General features: G+C 42.6%; 1 protein-coding gene across 4 annotated transcripts in view; it reads right to left on the reverse strand.

Annotated features, from left to right (window-relative positions):
* Window positions 1–651: 651 nt before the first annotated feature.
* AFAP1 (actin filament associated protein 1) overlaps window positions 652–20,580 on the reverse strand; it is a 224,159-nt gene continuing 204,230 nt past the window's right edge. For 2 of the 4 annotated variants that reach the window (XM_073610710.1, XM_073610702.1), the window contains exons 13-18: window positions 20,203–20,448; window positions 13,530–13,644; window positions 11,648–11,812; window positions 6,829–7,019; window positions 6,556–6,717; window positions 652–3,974 (exon numbers count right to left, since the gene is read on the reverse strand). In XM_073610710.1, coding sequence (XP_073466811.1) covers window positions 3,948–3,974; window positions 6,556–6,717; window positions 6,829–7,019; window positions 11,648–11,812; window positions 13,530–13,644; window positions 20,203–20,448 — 906 coding nt within the window. In that variant the 3' untranslated portion in view covers window positions 652–3,947. The remainder of the gene's footprint in view (window positions 3,975–6,555; window positions 6,718–6,828; window positions 7,020–11,647; window positions 11,813–13,529; window positions 13,645–20,202; window positions 20,449–20,580) is intronic. The other 2 variants (XM_073610727.1, XM_073610719.1) reach the window with 1 other exon arrangement.

Raw genomic sequence — 20,580 nt, forward strand, 5'->3', positions numbered from 1 at the left:
ATCAAAACTGATCTTGTCAATGATTGAAGATTGGGAAGTTTCGTCTTTAACTGAAGTAAATGTGACCCTAGGAGTGTTGGGTACCTATGACTAGTAAGAATGTTGCTGTAGGACATTCAAAAAATCCAGTGAGCCTGGTATACCTGCTACAGGCACATATCAACTTAGGCATTGAATGCCCCCCACCACATCTCAAAGGGCAATGCCATCTGAGACCTAATATATTGGGAGGCCCCTCCATTACACCATGTCATAATATAGGGGAAGTGCCCAGACTCCAACTTTCTATTATGACAACATTTGAAGGTCGGTTGGGTCTAAAGTCTCTCATCCATGCAACAAAAACTTTACAAGGCATTATTACTAGTCAGCACCTATCGTTCAAAAAAATAAAGTCTTGCGAGCTACCATGTGAAAATCCAAATGATAATTAGAGATGATTAAAGGACAGCTGCTAGCATTGATCACGTCCCATATGCTCGTGCCAAATAAAAATTCATACCAATATAATGCTGCGCTATCCAAATAAAATCATATGGTAATCGTACGAAATCCTAATATTACTGACTACAGTTAAATATCTCACCACCACTATTTAACTGTAGTCAGAAATATTAGGATTTAGTACAATTACCATATGATTTTATTTGGATAGCACAGCATTATATTGGTATACATTTTTATTTAGCACCTATCCTTCAGTTCTAAATTAGCATGGCAATTAGTGCCAGTCCTCAAGTACATTACTATAAAGTTGGGGAGAGTGTGACCCCTCAACAGGGAACCCTGTATCTTTGTGCAGAGAATTGGGTGGCTGTTCTGCAGTTTGCAGAGGATGGTTTGTTATGAGGTAAAGCATGTTGGTGAGTGACAACCAGTTGGCCAGATAGCCTGCCCCATGGATAGGTAGGAGATTGGTGAGCTCTAGCAAAATGCACTGATTATTTGGCAATCAATATATCATTTCTAGAGGTGCATGGTGGTGTGCCATCCAAATTGAACCCTGTAGGTAAAACATTCACAATTCACTCAACCTTAAATGTCTGCTATGTACCAGGAAGGAGGATGGGGGGGGGGGCACGGGACAATCAACCTGCTCCGAGGAAAGGCTTGTTCTCTTCAAATGACTGGGCACCTCCCAGTAACAAGTAAGCTAATTTATAGGAAGATTTCCCATTCCTCATACGCAACACTGAATCTAAAATTGCTGGCAGAGAGCCTCTTCCATATTCTGTTTAGCATTACATAAAAATCAGAGCCACAAATGACCTTAGTGGAATGAATTGTAGATGGGTGCTTAGTTGGCTTAATATTGAATTTTGTGTTGCCTATAGTAGTTCTGGAAAAACACATTTACAGATTCATTATAGAATATCATCTGAAGATTCATCAACGCCTACATTATTATGTAATCTGTGCTCATTTTTCTTCACAAGAGTCCTATGTAAATAAAGTTAGCTTGTATAGAGGAGCTATAGGTAACATTTACAGATACTGTAAGAACATGGGTTCTCTGAGACAGGATCCTGATTGTAAGGAGAGAATTTCCAATGCACAAAAACCCTGTCCAATGACTCATCTGATGAACATAGTAGCTAGACTCTCCCTAGCCTGAAATGTCTGACTTGTAAAAGTGAAGACCAAATGGATCTACACAGCACCTGTGAATATAATGTGGAATGCAAGAAGGTCTGTCTAGTTACGAAAAGGACAATCTCCTACAGAACTGTGGGATGTTAAGCTTTTATCCCTGGCTCAGATCTACTCAGATTTGACTCGCTGAAAAGAAAGAATGGTCAGACATAGTAGATAAAATTACAAAAAGAAAATGTCAGGCCACACACACCGCATAATCAAGGGTAACATTAATAAACAAGTGCCAGGGACCTTCAACTTTACCCTAATGTGTTTTGTCCCTCTAAAGCAGTGCATACATATAAAAAAAAAATTTTGTTCAACAAATGACCCGATTCCCCCATCCACACACTCGATGTGGATGGGGAATCCTTCCTGCTGAGCTGTTGTGTTCTGACAGCGACAAGCCTTCCCCACTGTCAGAATATACTGATCAGTGCTGCAGCAAAAAGCCCATTTGGGAAAAACCCGACAGGCTTGTTGTACAGAAGTCAATCAGTAGATCGACTTCTGTACAAACAGCCTGCACATACATGGATAGAAATCCGGACAGTCCCTGCTAAAACGGCCAAATTTTGATCCATGTAGGGCCACCTTAATTATGTCTCTATGATTCCAGCAGGAGATCAAAACGCATCACCAGAGGAACAGGTTGCCACTGTATAAATAAAGCTGCCCTTGAATACAAAGTGTAAGAGGTGTGCAGCCTCACATTTTCTGGTTCACTATTAGGTGACGGTGCCCAGGTCTAGCCAGCACTTTCCAACTGATGCAAGCAGATCTGGGAGAGGCCCCTAAGCAGTGGCGCAGATCTTACATTTTCTGACATTCCTCAGAAAGACAGACAGTTTTACAAAGTTAGAAAGGGGTTATGTGTGGCCACTTAGGAAACATGGATTACTGTGTTACAAAAAAGTTTAATAAATGGATAGTGATATCATACCCAGCTGTCTTCCCTTTCATTAAAGGCTATCTCCACCCTTAGCAACATCTTATCGCCGTATTTAGGGTGTAACATGTAACATCTTGCTAAGCACCTCAAATGCATTTTTTTTACCTGCATAAACACGTGAATATTTTTATTTTTTTCTGTTAAAGGTGAACTTAGCCTTTAAATTCATTAAAGTTAGATCATTATGCAGCTTCCTGATCAGGAATTATTTTGCTGAAAGGAATATAACAGAAGTCTCCAAACTTGCAACAAGGGGCCAGTTTACCACCCTTCAAACTTTGGGGGAGCTGGACTGTGGTCAGTGAAAGTAGAAAATGCCCCAGTAAACAATGTTATTGGCTTGGTGGTCAGTGGGAATAAAATAATTACACCATTGGTGTCAGTGGGAGGAATAGTGCTCCATAATTGGTGTCAGTTGGAGAATTAGTTCCCCATCTCTGGTGTTCGTGGGAGGGATAGTATCTCATTGCTGGCCTCAGTGGCATGAATAGTGTCTCGTATCAGTAGAAGTAATAGTTCCCCAAGAGCCGGATAAAGGCAAGCAAAGGGCCACATCTGGCCTGCAAGCCTTAGTTTGGAGACCACTGACATATAGCTTACTGCACTAAAGAATATTAACCTTTTATTGAATGAGGCAGATGTCATAGGGTATTAAGCTGCTTTTTACAGCGATATATGTCTGTACAGATGTGGGTCATTCTACTCATACAGTTGTGAATGTTATAAATAGCTACTTCACATAATAAAATGATTGAAATGTTTACATTTTGGGATTCGCAGTGCTTTAAGACATAGTAAGTAGACATAAAAGTAGGGTATTGGTGTGATAATGTCTATAGCTGCCTCTCTGCTATGTGCCAGCAAATTCTCAGGGTATGCCGTACAAATTGGAAGGTGCAAGATTAGGCTGATGGCACTCTGTGACATTTGGCAGTGACCGATGGCAGTCTATCACCGAAAACCTCGGAATATTCCAGTCCTTAACACAAACAGCAAAACAATACAATGAAGACAATTCATGCAGCAGTGGGAGAGTTACTTGTATTTGTGGTATTCCCAGTCATTCCCTGTTATGTGGCAGAAAGTTGTGCATGTAACATTACAGCAACTCGCACGCAGTGGTAATGTCAGCAGAGGTCGGCTGGTCATCAGACCGGCGGCACAGAGAATGGACCTGTCTTCACAAGGCAGAATAATTGGTCCGCTGGGACAACCCCCTTCACAGCTGCTCTGTGATGTGTGGCCGATTCTCCACAACAAAGAAGCAAAGTACATTGTACTCATGTACTGGAAACACTGAGTCGTTTTGTCTCTTGGTCCACGCTGGTTAAGGCTCCTACACGAAAACGTGTTGTGAGGTTTATGTGCCGTTCTTCAGCTCCCATTCCTAAATATAAACACAAAAATTATATATATGATCACAGAGCTAGGTGTGATGCACTCCTTGGTCATTCAGCACCAGAGACCAGCGGTGTAATAAAGCCTACATACACTATATTGACAAAAGTATTGGGACACATGCCTTTACACACACATGAACTTTAACGGCATCCCAATCTTAGGCAGTAGGGTCCAATATTGAGTTGGCCCACCCTTTGCAGCTATAACAGCTTCAACTCTTCTCCACAAGGTTCAGGAGTGTGTCTATGGGAAAGTTTGACCATTCTTCCAGAAATGCATTTGTAAGGTCAGGCAGTGATGTTGGACGAGAGGGCCTGGCTCACAGTTTCCACTCTAATTCATCCCCAAGATGTTCTAACAGGTTGCTGTCAGGACTCTGTGCATACCAGTCAAGTTCCTCCACCCCAAACTCACTCATCCATGTCTTTATGGACCTTGCTTTGTGCACTAGTGCGCAGTTATGTTGGAACAGGAAGGGGCCATCCCCAAACTGTTCCCACAAAGTTGGGAGCATGAAATGTCTTGGTATACTGACGCCTTAACTTCCTTTCACTGCAAGCCCAACCCCTGAAAAACAACCCCACACCATAATCCCCCCTCCACCAAATTGCAGTCACCGCCACTAAACTGCAAATGTGTGAACCAGACATTAGTCTCCAGCAGAAATGTTTGCGACAGGCTGACAACACAGAAGAACAACTTGGAGACTAAAGCCTCGTACACACGATCGGATTTTCCGCAGACAAAGCCTCAGACTTTTGTCCGAAGGGCGTTGGCCAAAAACTTGTCTTGCATACAAACGGCAAGAAACTGTCGGCCAACAAACACGAACATAGTGACGTACTAGACGTACTACGAGACGATAAAGAGGAAGTTCAATTGTCATGCGCCACCCTTTGGGCTCCTTCTGCTAATTTCGTATTAGTAGAAGTTTGGCGAGTGTTGATTCGCGCTTTTCATTTTGCGCTTTTCATTTTGCGCTTTTCAGTTAGTTTCTGAATGGCCGTTCGTCACTCAGCCATGTTGCGGAATCGTAGGAGATAACGTGTTCTTATTGGCCTTTGAGTTATTGCTTTGACCCAAGTCCAGTCCAGAAACAGGAGGAGTTCTTGGACCAAAAATTGGTTGCTTTATTAATTGTGACCAATTATGCCATATGCCTTTGCTGCGGGAGCTCCGGGAGAATAATCTGGATGATTTTCGGAATTATCTCCAGAGGACGGACCCCTGCTTTCACCAACTCTTGGCACTGTTGACCCCCTATATTAAGAAGCAGGACACATGCATGAGGCTTTTATTTTATTTTTTGGTTGAATATTGATTTGATTTGGTATATTTTCTATATTTTTGGATGCATAGAATGCACTTTTTGGTTAATTTCTATTGGCAGATAGCATGTGTAATTTTATTTGTTTTCTTTTTTTAATGCACAATAAAAAAATTGTGGGGAATAATACTTGGCTATGTGTTTTACTTCAAATGACAGTTTGGGAGTAGGCAGTTACATTTTTAAAAAATACAATGTAAAATTAACAAGGGACACCAACATAGTTGTATCTTTGATCTTACAAACTACGGGATAATGGTGTTGTGGTAACTTGCCCTAAACAAAAAATAAAAAAACAAAATAATAAAACAAAATAATAATAAAAAAAAAAAAATCCTTTAAAAATGTGTTTGCAATAACTCCATCAGTATCACCAGCAAAGCAGCTTCAATATTATCCCATTAAAGAAGAAGAGAATTGTGCGCTGCATTTCGAGATTTCATAATTTGCCGCGTCACAAATGTTAATTCTCCATTACCAATGCTAGTTTACAAGACCGACCACTTCTGGCTCGTCCTTGCTTCCGAGCATGCGTTTGTACTTTGGACTTTTGTCCAATGGACTTGTGTACACACGCACGGAAAATCCGACAACAGACATTTGTCCGTGGAAAATTTATAAACCTGCCATCCAACATTTGTCCATGGAAAGTTGGCCAACAATTGTCTGATGGAGCGTACAAACGGTCGAATTTTCCACCAACAGCCTGTCATCACACAATTCCCCTCGGAAAATCCAATCGTGTGTACGAGGCTTAAAGGAATTGTGTGATGGCAGACTGTTGGCGGATAATCCGACAGTTTTCCCGCTCCATCAGACAATTGTTGTTGGATTTTCCGCGGACAAATGTTGGATTCCTAGGCCATAGAGATAAGCAGAGGCCATGTTTCTTTCGCTCATCTCTATACCCGGCTGCTGCTAACGCCGGATCGTTTTTGGACTTCCCAATCTGCCAGGTAAGCCCCAAAACCACCAAAATGCGCGGGGGGGGGGGGGGTGATGACCCCTCCTGCCATTTCTATGAGTGGCCCAACAGTGAAACTGCCACTCGGAGTACTTTTATCTGAAAGATCGGTGCTGAGGGAAAAATGATACTAGGTTATAGCATCTAGCTGCAGCCACAACACTGATATTTAACATCGAAGTAATGATGTATTTTCCTAGTTAGGCAGTCGGCAAGTGGTTAAATCACTCGTTTTACTTAACGATGGGATTTCTGGTCACAAAATACTACTCTCACCTTTGCTTTTCTTAGAACGTGTCCTCGTACCGGGGAGTTTTTTGATGCAGGTTGCCGTTTTAATGCTGAGGCACTATTTACCGGTATAGAACATTCAGCATCACTTGTGTCACAGCTGGAAATTGGAGAGTTCTCCACCGTTCTGTGCCGGAGGCTTGGAGACTAAAGAAAAAACAAGTTGGTTCCTATATTAATAATAGTTCTAGTTGAGGAAAGGTATACAAGATAAAACAGCTTGCTTTCTAAAGAAACTTGTCCATGCAGTGGCCATACCTGTGGCCTTGAGGTCTCATTTTTGGGTTCAATAGCAAGACCCAGTGTAACCCCACCAGACATGGCCTTCTTCAGGCTTTCCTTCACCTCCGTCAGTTCCAATTCGAGATTTACTCGTTCACCCTCCTTCAGTTTACACTCATTCTCCAGCTTCCTCAGCTTTTCCTCCAGCAAGACCTGAGATTTCCTTCCTGTAGAACACAGTTATAATGACATATTGATGGGACACGTGTGTTTTATAACACTTTAATTACATTACTTTCAAACAGAGCAGGTCTAATGTAGAGGAATGACAGAATAACAAGCATTATTTTAAATTTTACATAGAAAAAAGTGGACAGAACCCCAGACCACCAATGGTTATATCTTGATAATTGTGACCATTTTCACCATAACAGAACACTGTAGTGAGTTGTCCCATCCCTGTATATAGAAAGAAATACCCCCTGAATGGGACTTTGAATGGCAACAACACTACAAGGGTCGGATAAAATACAAATATTTTTTGAAAATTGTAAAAAATCAATCACACGTGATGATTAGTAAAACATGTGGACAAAAACAAAAACATACAATTTCTTGCAATCATGAATAAATTTGTACATATAGGTCTGAGTGTTTACTCTCCAATGTCCGAGAACAATCTTTGGTACCCGACGCGTTTCAGGTTCAAGCCCCTTTCATCAGGGGTATTTATGTAGGAGAATCTATGTTCAGATTAAGGTAAATGGGGCAGCACTTAATACGTACAATTATTCAAGCAGAGACTAAATCGTCACTGTCGGTAGATGGCATGGTTGGAGGTTTGGTCTAGCCTCCATTTTAGCCCAAAAAACTCCACGTAAAACGCAGTGTCAGTTTAAACGCACAAATTGCGTATTCGGTTTGATGCCATAAACTCAACTGCTCAAAGAGTAGTCACCCAGTACGAGCCAGGTCAGGCCTTTCCACAATCCTTTGATATGAAAGGGGGGTGTACTGGATATATATTCCTCAGTCTCTTTCCTGTTTACTGTAGATCCGTGGAGCTGGTTATCCGACCCTTGTAGTGTTGTTGGCATTCAAAATCCCATTCAGGGGGGTATTTCTTTCTTTCTAATGGTTGTATCTTATACATTCTATTAGCCTCCACAAATAAAGAGATTAAAAAAAAAAATCCTCTATTCGATTTAATTTCCCTAGCACCAGCAAGAAGTAAGTATAAAGTACAAGACCGTGCTCCATCTGACTGAGAGTCATCCCTTTACATTTCAAAGTGCGACACAGTTTAATGGGATGACTTTCATAGAGTGCGGTCTTCTACTTTATCCTCGCTATACCCGCTGAGCTGGATGAACTTTTTTCTAACTGGCAGCCAGAGCAGTAGAGGACCTGAGAAGCAAGTTGAGGACTTGGAGTGGTGTAATTTCTTTGCCTTTGAACTCCCACCACAAAGAAGCAGGTTTTAGCGGAGAAATACAGTTAGCTCTTCCATCACACACTTAATATACAGTGCAAAGCCCATATACAGTAGAAATACGATACTACTACCACACACAGATCAGTACACTCCATTCTGAGGTTATTCCTAGATATAGACTGGGCTTATATACTATCCTTTATGAGTCTGTTATGAATTTATATGTACTTGACAATGGCAAGGTTTTAATCATTTGTTTTAAGGTGATATTTGGCCTTGTTTGATAATGACGCTATATGGAACATTAATGACAATGTAGAGCAGGGGTCTCCAAACTTTCTAAACAAAGAGCCAGTTTACTGTTTTTCAGACCTTGGGGGGTGGGTGGTCTGTCAGTGTAGGTGGAAAATTTCCTGGCATCAATGGGAGTAAACACTGCACCATCATTGGTATTAGTAGGAGGAACAGTGTCTCACTGTTGGTATCAGGGGAAGGAATAGTGCCCCATCATGGGTGTCAGTGGGAGGAATGGTGCCCCATTACTGGTGTCAGTGGGAGGAATTGTTCCTCATTATTGGTATCAGGGGAAGGAATAATGCTCCACCATTGGTATCAGTGGGAGGAATTGTGCCCCCTTGTTGGTATCACTCAGAAGTATCACTATCATAGAGAAGAAGAGTCAAGCAACTAGTCCTCTGACTGGGTAATTATTATGGTCCATGGAAACAGAACAGGTAAGGTAGGATGGAATCTGCATATCTAATAGTCTAATATGACATACAGTGAGGGAAAAAAGTATTTGATCCCCTGCTAATTTTGTACATTTGCCCACTGACAAAGAAATGATCAGTCTATAATTTTAATGGTAGGTTTATTTTAACAGTAAGAGACAGAATAACAAAAATATCCAGAAAAAAGCATTTCAAAAAAGTTCTAAATTGATTTGCATTTTAATGAGTAAAATAAGTATTTGATCCCCTATCAATCAGCAAGATTTCTGGCTCCCAGGTGTCTTCTATACAGGTAACGAGTATGGGAGCACTCTCTTAAAGAGAGTGCTCCTAATCTCAGCTTGTTACCTGTTCAGAAGACCCCTGTCCACAGAAGCAATCAATCTGATTCCGATCTCTCCACCATGGCCAAGACCAAAGGGCTGTTCAAGGATGTCAGGGACAAGAGTGTAGACCTACACAAGGCTGGAATGGGCTACAAGACCATCGCCAAGCAGCTTGGTGTGAGGGTGACAACAGTTAGTTTATTCGCAAATGGAAGAAACACAAAATAACTGTCACTCTACCTCGGTCTGGGGCTCCATACAAGATCTCACCTCGTGGAATTTCAATGATCATAAGAACGGTGAGGAATCAGCCCAGAACTACATGGGAGAATCTTGTCAATGATCTCAAGGCAGCTAGGACCATATTCACCAAGAAAACAATTGGTAACACACTACGCTGTGAAGGACTGAAATCCTGTAGCGCCTACAAGGCCCACCTGCCCAAGAAAGCACATGTACCGGCCCGTCAGAAGTTTGCTAATGAACATCTAAATGATTCAGAGAACTGGGTGAAAGTGTTGTGGTCAGATGAGACCAAAATCGAGCTCTTTGGCATCAACTCAACTCGCTGTGTTTGGAGAAGGAGAAATGTTGCCCATGACCCCAAGAACACCATCCCCACTGTTAAACATGGAGGAGGAAACATTATGCTTTGGGAGTGTTTTTCTGCTAAGGGGACAAGACAACTTCACCACATCAAAGGGACGATGGACAGGGCCATGTACCATCATATCTTGGGTGAGAACCTCCTTACCTTAGCCAGGGCATTGAAAATGGGTCGTGGATGGGTCTACCAGCATGACAATGACCCAAAACATACAGCCAAGGCAACAAAGGAGTGGCTCGAGGAGAAGCACAGACCTTAATCCCATAGAAAATATGTGGAGGGAGCTGAAGGTTTGAGTTACCAAACGTCAGCCTCGAAACCTTAATGACTTGGAGAGGATCTGCAAAGAGGAGTGGGACAAAATCCCTCCTGAGATGTGTACAAATCTGGTGGCCAACTACAAGAAACGTCTGACTAAGGTGATTGCCAACAAGGGTTTTGCAACCAAGTACTAATTCATGTTTTGCGAAGGGTTCAATTACTTCTTTCACGCATTAAAATGCAAATCAATTTATAGCTTTTTTTAAATGTATTTTCTGGATATTTTTGCTGTTATTCTGTCTCTCACTGTTAAAATAAACATACCGTTAAAATTATAGACTGATCATTTCTTTTCCAGTGGGCAAACGTACAAAATCAGCAGGGAATCAAATATTTTTTCCCTCACTGTATTATTACTGCAGTAGATAAAAATGCTACAGCCTCTATGCTTATTACTAGACTTATTACTATTACTTATCCCATTTTCTTGACAAAGCCAAAACCTCATGGTTGATCAAACAATACTGTACCTATGCACAATCAACCATAGGATTTTTTGTTGGAGGGAGTCTCAGAATTGTTATGTAATTTGTATTGGAAACTCAAAGTTTTTAGTTTTGGAAAGTATACTGTTATCATCCACAATAGATGAAGTACCCTGTACATCTAGTCCTCCAGTTTTGTGATGGATAACCAGGACATACATGGAAATAATTAATAAAACCAGAATTAAGAGTTCAATGGATTTACCGTATATACTTGAGTATAAGCCAACCCGAATATAAGCCGAGGCACCTAATTTTACCACAAAAAACTGGGAAAACTTATTGACTTGAGTATAAACCTAGGGTGAGAAATGCGCAGCTACTGTAAGTGGAAAAGAGGGTCAACAATGCCCATTTGCAGCTTCACTGTGCCCATTTGCAGCCATAGGTCCCCGAATTTCAAACTCGGTAGTTAAGGGTTCCTAGATGCCCCCTACCTGCAGCCAAAATTTGGGGTCTCTGGACCCAAAGAGTCCCGAAATGACATTGCTGCAGATGGACACAGTTAACCGACTTTGGGGCCCCGTATCTTGGGGCCACTTGGTGCTAGGAACCCCAAAGCTGGGGTTCCTAGCACCAAGTGGCCCCGAGATACAGGGCCTCAAATTCGGTTTGTAAAATGTCAAGCACTTTTCTGCAGCAGAGAATTTTCCGAACCAAATTTGGGGTCACGTATCTCGGGGCCACTTGGTGCTAGGAACCCCAGCTTTGGATATGTTGTTCCACTGAGCTAGCACGCCAAATTTGGGGTTCCTAGCACCAAGTAGCCCCGAGATACCGGGCCCCAAAACGTAATTCTCTGCTGCAGAAAAGTGCTTGACTCTAGTATAAACCGAGGGGGGCATTTTCAGCACAAAAAATGTGCTGAAAAACTCGGCTTATACTCGAGTATATACCGTAACTTTTTTTTAACCAGTTTAGGGTTGGCAAGGACAGCCATTAAAAATCACCTGCATTGGCTTCGATTGCCGCCCTGGTGTCTCGTTTTTCTTTGCGGATCTGGGCTAATCTGTTTCGAAGAGCCTCTTTCTTTTTCAATAATTCCTCTTCCTTGAGCTGCAGTTTTTTAGCATCTGCCTCCACCCGATTCTTTCCATATTTATATTGTTCAGCATCTGGATTGTACAGAAAATATCTTGTGAGAGTTTTGTAATTTGCTCAGCCTGATCAATGATCATTGAAAATTCAAGTCTGTTAACACACAAACATTACATTACTAATTAAGCAAATAATGTAGTACAGTACATGACAATATTGTATATACCTTGTCTCTGATTAATTTTAATTATGAATGTGCTGTGCAAGAAGGTTGCATTACAGCTGCTCAATGTAAAGGTAACAAAATTTGCAGTGAAAGCTCTGCTTATTTTGCAAATGCAGATTATGTTACACTCAGTTTAGCAAAAATCTTTTCAAATTGTGAAGCTCCTCACAATATCTAATAACTCCTAATAATATGCACATGTGATTCAAGGGATGGGCACACTCTCTGCCCTCCAAATGCTACAGATTATGCATTACAGTGGTACTAAAGCCTAAGCTTTTTTTACCTTAATGCATTCATTGCATTAAGATAAAAAGTGTTTATGTATCCACCTTGACAAACCCTTTTTTTTGCTTACCTAAGCCTTCATGTGCACCAGTGTTGTGCCCATCTGCAGCACTTCTTTCACTTCCTGGTCTCACTGGCTTTGCTGAGGCAGTGGGGGCGATTGTCTGTTGTCAATCAAAGCCAGTGACCAGAGAGTGGGGAGGTAGGGCCAAAGCACGCTGTCTGTGTCAATAGATGCAGACAGCAAGGCTCGGGAGCAAACCTGCACCAGTGCCTCGATAGAAGTGGCTTTTTATGGGGGCAATCAGGGGAGGAGAGAAGCGCCACTTTGATTTCACAGAGCAGGTAAGTATAAACCTGTTTGTTATTAAAAAAAAAAAGCTAAGAATTTAGAAACACTTTAACCCGCCATGGTGGCCATGGAAATGATGGCAAATCTTGCCTCATTTGCCATGATGAAGGGGACAAAATTGTAGCAGTTGGATGTGAATAGCCTCCTCTTCTCTAATGTAAAAGGTCGACAGAATGAAACACAAGATGTATAGAGATAGTCAAGAGAAGACGGAGAAGACATAGTGGGCAGAAGATGGGGTGAACAGAGTAAGCAGGAAATGAAATGGAGAAGTGGACAGACCAGACTGAGTGGAAGGAAGACAGAGCAAGCATGCTGGGTGGAAAGCAAATTGGCAAGAGTGGGAAAAAATTGACTAGATAGGGTGGGCTGAAGTTAAGTAGCCATAGATGGTGAAATATGGAGTGGGCAGAATGGTTGGAAGATTGAATAGGCAGATTGGGTGGAAGATTGAATAGGCAGATCGGGTGGAAGATGGAGTGGGCAAAATGGGATGAAAATGGAGTTGATGAAGGATTATGTTGGCAGAGGGGAGGGGTGGGAGATAAATCATAATGGGGGGGGGGGGTAAAATAAAGCATAGAAAGAGAGAAGGTGGAGAGGGAAGAGGGAGTGAGAGATGAAGCATGATGGCTGAAAGAAGGAGCGGACAAAGATGGTTGGGAAGTTAAGCACAGTAGGTTGAAAATGGAAGCCTGTAGTGGGAGAAAGTTGAAATGGACATATTAGGCAGAAGATGGAGTAGACAAAAGGAGCAAAAAAATAAGTATAATGGATGGAAGATGGAATAAACCAAGTGAGATTAGATAAATCTTTCTCTGCTTTTTTACCACAGAACCCATGTTTATCCTTGCATGTCAGGCTCCAAAGAAGCTATAAGATTAAATCTACTTGTCATCCGAGAGCTAATGCTTATAGAATTGCTTACTGGAGGCTGTACGTTTTACAGTAGTGGTTGGATTGGGTTTCTTTTGCTGGTTGTTGGTTATTCTGGACTTTGATAGAATTCCATTGGCAGCGGGAGGGGGTTTCTTGCTCTTCAGCTGTATGGAAGAAGCAGATTTAAACAATCATACATTTAATTTGTTTGTTAAAGAGGAACCATTTTACTTACAGCTGTTGAACAGAAAATATTAGCTGGTAAATGCAATTACTTATTTGACACAGGTATCCATGGTGCAGAAAATTCTTTCAAAGAAACCTGTTGTCATTGCTGAACCCCGCTCTTGAAATGGTTAGTTGTCTGACCTAGTTATCTGACCATATGGTGGATATGGATCTGAAGTTCTGACCTCACTCTCACTTTCTACGCTGCATGCTAGTTCCAGGTCAGGGCCTAAGAAAGTATCAAAGTCAGCCAAATAGTAACCTTATAAAGGGAGTTACTGTGGCTTTGATAAAAGGGATCCTCCTGAAACGTGGAAAATTTGTATTTGGATTTATGTTCTGTGGCTGCATAAAACTATTTTTTTTTGTTGAGTAATGTTGAATGCTGGTGACATTCAGATATGATCAGGATTAAGAGCGAGTCACATGATGTACCGCTCCTGGAAACAGCAGCCATGGGAGAGAAGGGAAATATGTATATACAGGGGGCTGGGCAAGAAGGAAGGAAGCACATGAGCAAAACGGGTTCACTTTAAAGTGGACTTGAACTCAAAAGGTAAAGATTTGCTATCTCAAAGGGAAGAGAAAGACATTTATAATCATGCCTAAGCAGTACCCTTTTGAAAAATAGCAGTGCACTTCCTTTACCTACAGTTTCATAGCTGTGTATCTGCAGTGTGAAAGCATCAGTGCCATGAAAAAGTATTCATACCCCTTGAAATTGTCTACATTTTGTCATCTTACAACCAAAAACTTAAATGTATTTTATTGGGATTTTATGTGATAGGCCAACACAAAGTGGCACATACTGTAATTGTGAAGTGGAAGGGAAATGATAAATGGTTTTCACATTTTTTTACAAAAAAATATCTGAAAAGTGTGGCGTGCATTTGTATTCAACCCCCCTGAGTTAATATTTTTTAGAACCACCTTTCACTGCAATTACAGCTGCAAGTCTTTTCGAGTATGTCTCTACCAGCTTTGCACATCTAGAGAGTGACATTTTCTTTTGCAAAATAGCTCAAGCTCTGTCAGATTGGATTGAGAGCATCTGTGAACATCAATTTTCAAGTCTTGCCACAGATTCTCAATTGGATTTAGGTCTGGACTTTGACTGGGCCATTCTAACACATGAATATGCTTTGATCTAAACCATTCCATTGTAGCTCTGGCTGTATGTTTAGGGTCGTTGTCCTGCTGGAAGGTGAACCTCCGCCCCAGTCTCAAGTCTTTTGCAGACTCTAACAGGTTTTTTTCTAAGATTGCCCTGTGTTTGGCTCCATCCATCTTCCCATCAACTCTGACCAGCTTCCCTTTCCCTGCTGAAGAAAAGCATTCCCACAACATGATGCTGCCACCACCAGGTTTCACGGTGGGGATGGTGTGTTCAGGGTGATGTGCAGTGTTAGTTTTCCGCCAAACATAGCATTTTGCTTTTAGGCCAAAAAGTTCAATGTTGGTCTCATCTGACCAGATGTTTGCTGTGTCCCACACATGGCTTCTCGCAAATTGAAAACTGGACTTCTTTTGGCTTCCTTTCAACAATGGCTTTCTTCTTGCCACTTTTTCCATAAAGGCCAGATTTGCGGAGTGCACGACTAATAGTTGTCCTGGGGAGAGATTCTCCCACCTGAGCTGTGGATCTCTGTAGCTCTTCCAGAGTTACCATGGGCCTCTTGGCTGCTTCTCTGATTAATGCTCTTCTTGCCCGGCCTGTCAGTTTAGGTGGACGGCCATTTCTTGGTAGGTTTGCAGTTGTGCCAAACGCTTTCCATTTTCAAATGATGGATTGAACAGTGCTCTGTGAGATGTTCAAAGCTTGGGATATTTTTTCTAACTTAACCCTGCTTTAAACTTCTCCACAGTTTTATCCCTGATCTGTCTGGTGTGTTCATGATGCGATTTTTTCCCCAAGGTTCTCTAACAAACCTCTGGGGGCTTCACAGAACATCTGTATTTATACTGAGATTAAATTACACATAGGTGGACTCTATTTACTAATTAGGTGACTTCTGAAGGCAATTGGCTCCACTAGATTTTAGTTAGGGGTATTAGAGTAAAGGGGGCTGAATACAAACGCATGCCACTTTTCAGAGATTTATTTGTAAAAAAAATTCCATTTATCATTTTCCTTCCACTTCACAATTATGTGTCATTTTGTGTTGGTTCATCACATAAGATTCTAATAAAATACATTTATGTTTTTGGTTGTAACATGACAAAATGTGGAAAATATCAAGGGGTATGAATACTTTTCAAGGCGGACTTTATTTTTATTGGAATGCGTTTGCAGGGATGGAGGGGCACCACTGGGTGCATTTGACTGCATTTTATTAATCTGCTGATATCTAAGGTAGCAGCAGCTCTGACTGCTACTTACAGGAGATTTAGGTCTGGTTCACACCTATGCAGGTTGCAGTTTGCATATTCCAGGTGCATTTTGCGTTTTTCAATACACCTTTTTGATCCATTGAAGTCTATGGAACCAAAAACCATAAAAAAAGTCCCTGGACCTTTCCTTAAAATGCACAGATGTGAACGTGACTCATAGGAAGCCATGTTAAATGGACTGTAGTGTGTTTCTGCAAAACTGAAGATGCACTAAAAACTGCATAGGTGTGAACCAGGCCTTAAAGTGAGATGTGATGATGTCGCAACTGTTCTCCTTGCTGGAGAGGAATCTGTACCCGAGGACCTGCAGTGCAGGAATCTCCCTGCTTCTGCTTCATAAATTGTGTGGATCTGTGATCTCTAAACTTCTCCAGCTACTTTTATCATTTCCCCACCATTTATCAGATTACTGGTCATCAGATGGGCCGCTCTGATATGGGTAAATCCTTGCCTCTACTAAGATGGCCATCCCCACACAAAGACACAGCACAGAACAAGGCAAGCTAGTCAGTAATGGTAAAAGATGAGTTGCGGGGACCCCACAGGCAATATTGGTGTCTAGTCCTTTGTCCTCGTCTTGTTCTTTTTGGGTACAGTTTCCATAGTTTATGTACTTTTTTAATAAAATATCTGAAGTGCAATGTAACTGTTCTTTACAGTAAAAAGTATTTTTGTGGATACTACAAACGAGAGAGCAATTAAGATTTTTTTTCGGTTTCACGGAGCAGGGAAAACATACACGGTTAACAAAAGACGGAGACAAAATTAAATGTTTGATTGAACAAACCATCAGATGTGAAAATTCAGCTTAGGGGGATATAAATAACCCTCAGAGGAAGAAACAAAGGCTAAATTAGAAGTTGTTAAGGGTCATGAAGTAGTAATTAGTTGTTTAAGGACACAATTATATACAGCAACTAGAAAGAGTGTTTAGAAAAGGAATGTTTCCTTTGAGATTATATTGATTAAGACACACTAATACAATAATCTTTTCAAAGTAGACTATATGCTGTAGTCAGCTTTGTTTTCCCCATTGACCTTGTTACCTACAATAAATGTATGAACCTTCCATAGCAATATATGGAGAAGTCACTTACTGTAGGCTTGACAGAGTACATTTGCCCGGGGGGCAGGGTGTGATCTCCTCTTTGGGGTCCCAAAATTACTAAATACCTTGCAAAGAGAACCTGTCTTACTCTACCCACAACAGAAAATCTAATATGGAAGGACTTCTGTAAAGCAGAAAATCCCTGTTTTTGTTTTAAATGAAGGGTAATGGGGGAGCCTGTACATATGGTTTGATTAACGGGTCAGATGGCGATCCAGATTTGGTGAATTTTACCCCTTACTACAGATGTTGCCTTATGGATGTTGAAGATTTCCCATTGGTTGTAAATGGGGATAACACACGGATAGAAGTGGTGAGGGAGGATATCAGTGGAGGAACTTCTTCAAGGTTGGCCAAAAAACTTCAATTAACATTATATATTAACTGTTCATGTGACTTTACGCACAAAACTAACATTAGCAGGCTTAACATACATATTACTATAAATGTATGAACTAATAAATAGCGGTTGTTCTATAACACTGTGGCTGTAAACTTTTTAATAATTTATAGTTGCCCTTGTATTTATTGGAATTTAAATGTCAGTATGCTTTTGTTTTGGTTACTTTAACATCATTCACTTTGAAAGGATAAAATGCTGCATACCACTGTGATACTGTCAATGAAAAATAACTATTGAGGTAGTCTTGCGTTTCATAAAAATCCCTTAATGTCAGCAGTGGTGCTTAGATTCACCACCATGGAATGTTAATCCTGTCTCTGCAAGTCCAACCACCCGGAGGGGGAGATAAAACTTGTGAAAGTAAATGGAGGGTCACTGATGATTCATTGACTGTAGGGAATGCAGGAGGTTTGGTGTAGCTGCTTGGACTGTTTGTATGTTTTGTTAAAGGCAGATATCCTGTATCTGTTGAGTCAGGATACAATGTTTGCTTGGATATCATATAGAATTCTATGGCATCTATCTATCTGAACCAATCTATATCCATCTACCCAGAATTTACACATCTACCTGCCTTCCAGAATCAGTCTGTCCTTCTAACTATATACCGGAGTCTAACTATTTGAGGCTGGGTTCACATCTCCGTGGGGAGCGGCTCACAGTAGGGGTCTGGTGCGTTCCTGTTCATCGTTCCAGGTCCGGTTGCAGTCTGAATTTTTGGCTGAATTGGGACCTGAAATGGACCAGAAGACGCACAGAACTCCTGTGCAATTCGCTCTGCAGCCGTCTCGGAGCTGTGTGAAAAGGCTCCATAGAGAAACTTGTCAGAAGTGGTTCATGCTGATAGCAGAGAAACGAAGCAGCAGACAGAAATGACACTTAGTGCTCTTAATTGAGACAAGTACACGCTATGGGATATGCTTTGTTCATATTTTATGTCTGAGGTTTACAACCACTTTAAGGACAGATGAGCAGCTTTGGACACAGACAGTTTGTTTCCAGGGCCATCCATCTGTCCCTTATTGAAAGTAAATTGATGTGCAGATACATGCAAAAATTCACGCACAACAGCGGCATTTGTCAGCCTGATGTGAAGGGGGACAGTGCTGGGGGGGTGAAGGGGGACAGTGCTGTGGGGGGGATGTGAAGGGGGACAGTGCTGGGGGGGGGGGGGTGTGTGAAGGGGGACAGTGCTGTGGGGAGATGTGAAGGGGGACAGTGCTGTGAGGGAGGGTTAAGGGGTACAGTACTGTGGGGGGATGTGAAGGGGAACAGTGCTTTGGGGGTGATATGTGAAGGGGGATAATGCTGTGGGGGGGATGTGAACGGGGACAGTTCTGTGGGGGGGGGGTGGATGTGAAGTGGACAGTGCAGTGGGGGGGATGTGAAGGGGGACAGTGCTTTGGGGGTGATATGTGAAGGGGTACAATGCTGTGGGAGGATGTCAAGGTGACAGTGCTGTGGGGGGGGGGGGGGGGGGTTAAAGGGTACAGTACTGTGGGGGGGGAGTACTGTGAAGTGGAACAGTGCTTTGGGGGTGATATGTGAAGGGGATAGTGCTGTAGGGGGATGTGAAGGGAGGCAGTGCTGTGGGGGGATGTGAAATGGGAACAGTGCTTTGAGGGTGATATGTGAAGGGGGATAGTGATGTGGGGGGGATGTGAAGGGGCACAGTGATGTTGGGGGGGGGGTTAAGGGGTACAGTGCTGTGGGAGGGATGTGAAGGGGGACAGTGCTGCGGGGGTATGTGAAGGGAGACAGTGCTTTGGGGGTGATATGTAAAGGGGGATGGTGCTGTGGGGGGATGTGAAGGGGGACAGTGCTGCGGGGGTATGTGAAGGGAGACAATGCTGTGGGGGGGATGTGAAGGGTGACAGTGCTGTGGGGGGATGTGAAGGGAGACAGTGCTTTGGGGGTGATATGTAAAGGGGGATGGTGCTGTGGGGGGATGTGAAGGGAGACAGTGCTTTGGGGGTGATATGTAAAGGGGGATGGTGCTGTGGGGGGATGTGAAGGGGGACAGTGCTGTGGGGGGGATGTGAAGGGAGACAGTGCTGTGGGGGGATGTGAAGGGGGACAGAGCTTCTGAGGTGATATATGAAGGGGGACAGTGCTGTGGGGGGGTGAAGGGGAACAGTGCTGTGGGGGGGTGAAGGGGGACAGTGCTGTGGTGGGGTGAAGGGGAACAGTGCTTTGGGGGTGATATGTGAAGGGGATAGTGCTGTGGGGGGATGTGAAGGGGGACAGTGCTGTGGGGGGGGGGGGGGGGGTGAAGGGGAACGGTGCTTTGGGGGTGATATGTGAAGGGGATAGTGCTATGAGGGGGATGTGAAGGGGGATAGTGTTGTGGGGGGGGGGGGTTGTGAAGGGGACAGTTCTGTGGGGGGATGTGAAGGGGACAGTGCTGTGGGGGGCCCTAACCGGCCACAGGGGGTTGGGGTAAAATATTTAAAATGTTTTTTTCATCTTACACAAGACATGTCTGTTCAGCTGCACTGTCAGGATTTTATTTAGGAATTCATCATCCACTGCCCATCAGGATCATAGGAAGGCACATGCAGCGAACACACAGACATAAGCAATCAGGTGTACCTGAGTCGGGGACGCCCTCCCCAGAGAAGAGTTATTAGTGACAGAAGACAGACTGGAGGAGACAGGAGATTTGTAGTGGTTAGGAGACATTTTGTCAGTGGATAACCTATTGGCCTTTGTGTCAGCAGGTGAGTAGCGTGCAAAGATTTTCGGAGACGGTAAGTTATCGTACACATCTGCTTCATCATAAAGCACTTCTTCGTTTTTTCTGTTATAGGACGGAGCAAAGTCCTCATCCGGTCTCCACTGAAATTAAACATACTTGAACTGTTAAAGAACATGCAAAGAATGAAAGGCAGAAAGTCAATAAACAGATCGCAGAGAAAGCCTGATTAGGATGACAGCCCAAGCATGCATCTAGGACAGAATCCAGCCAAT

Source organism: Aquarana catesbeiana, linkage group LG01 (assembly GCF_042186555.1).
Source record: "Aquarana catesbeiana isolate 2022-GZ linkage group LG01, ASM4218655v1, whole genome shotgun sequence".
Lineage (NCBI taxonomy): Eukaryota > Metazoa > Chordata > Amphibia > Anura > Ranidae > Aquarana > Aquarana catesbeiana.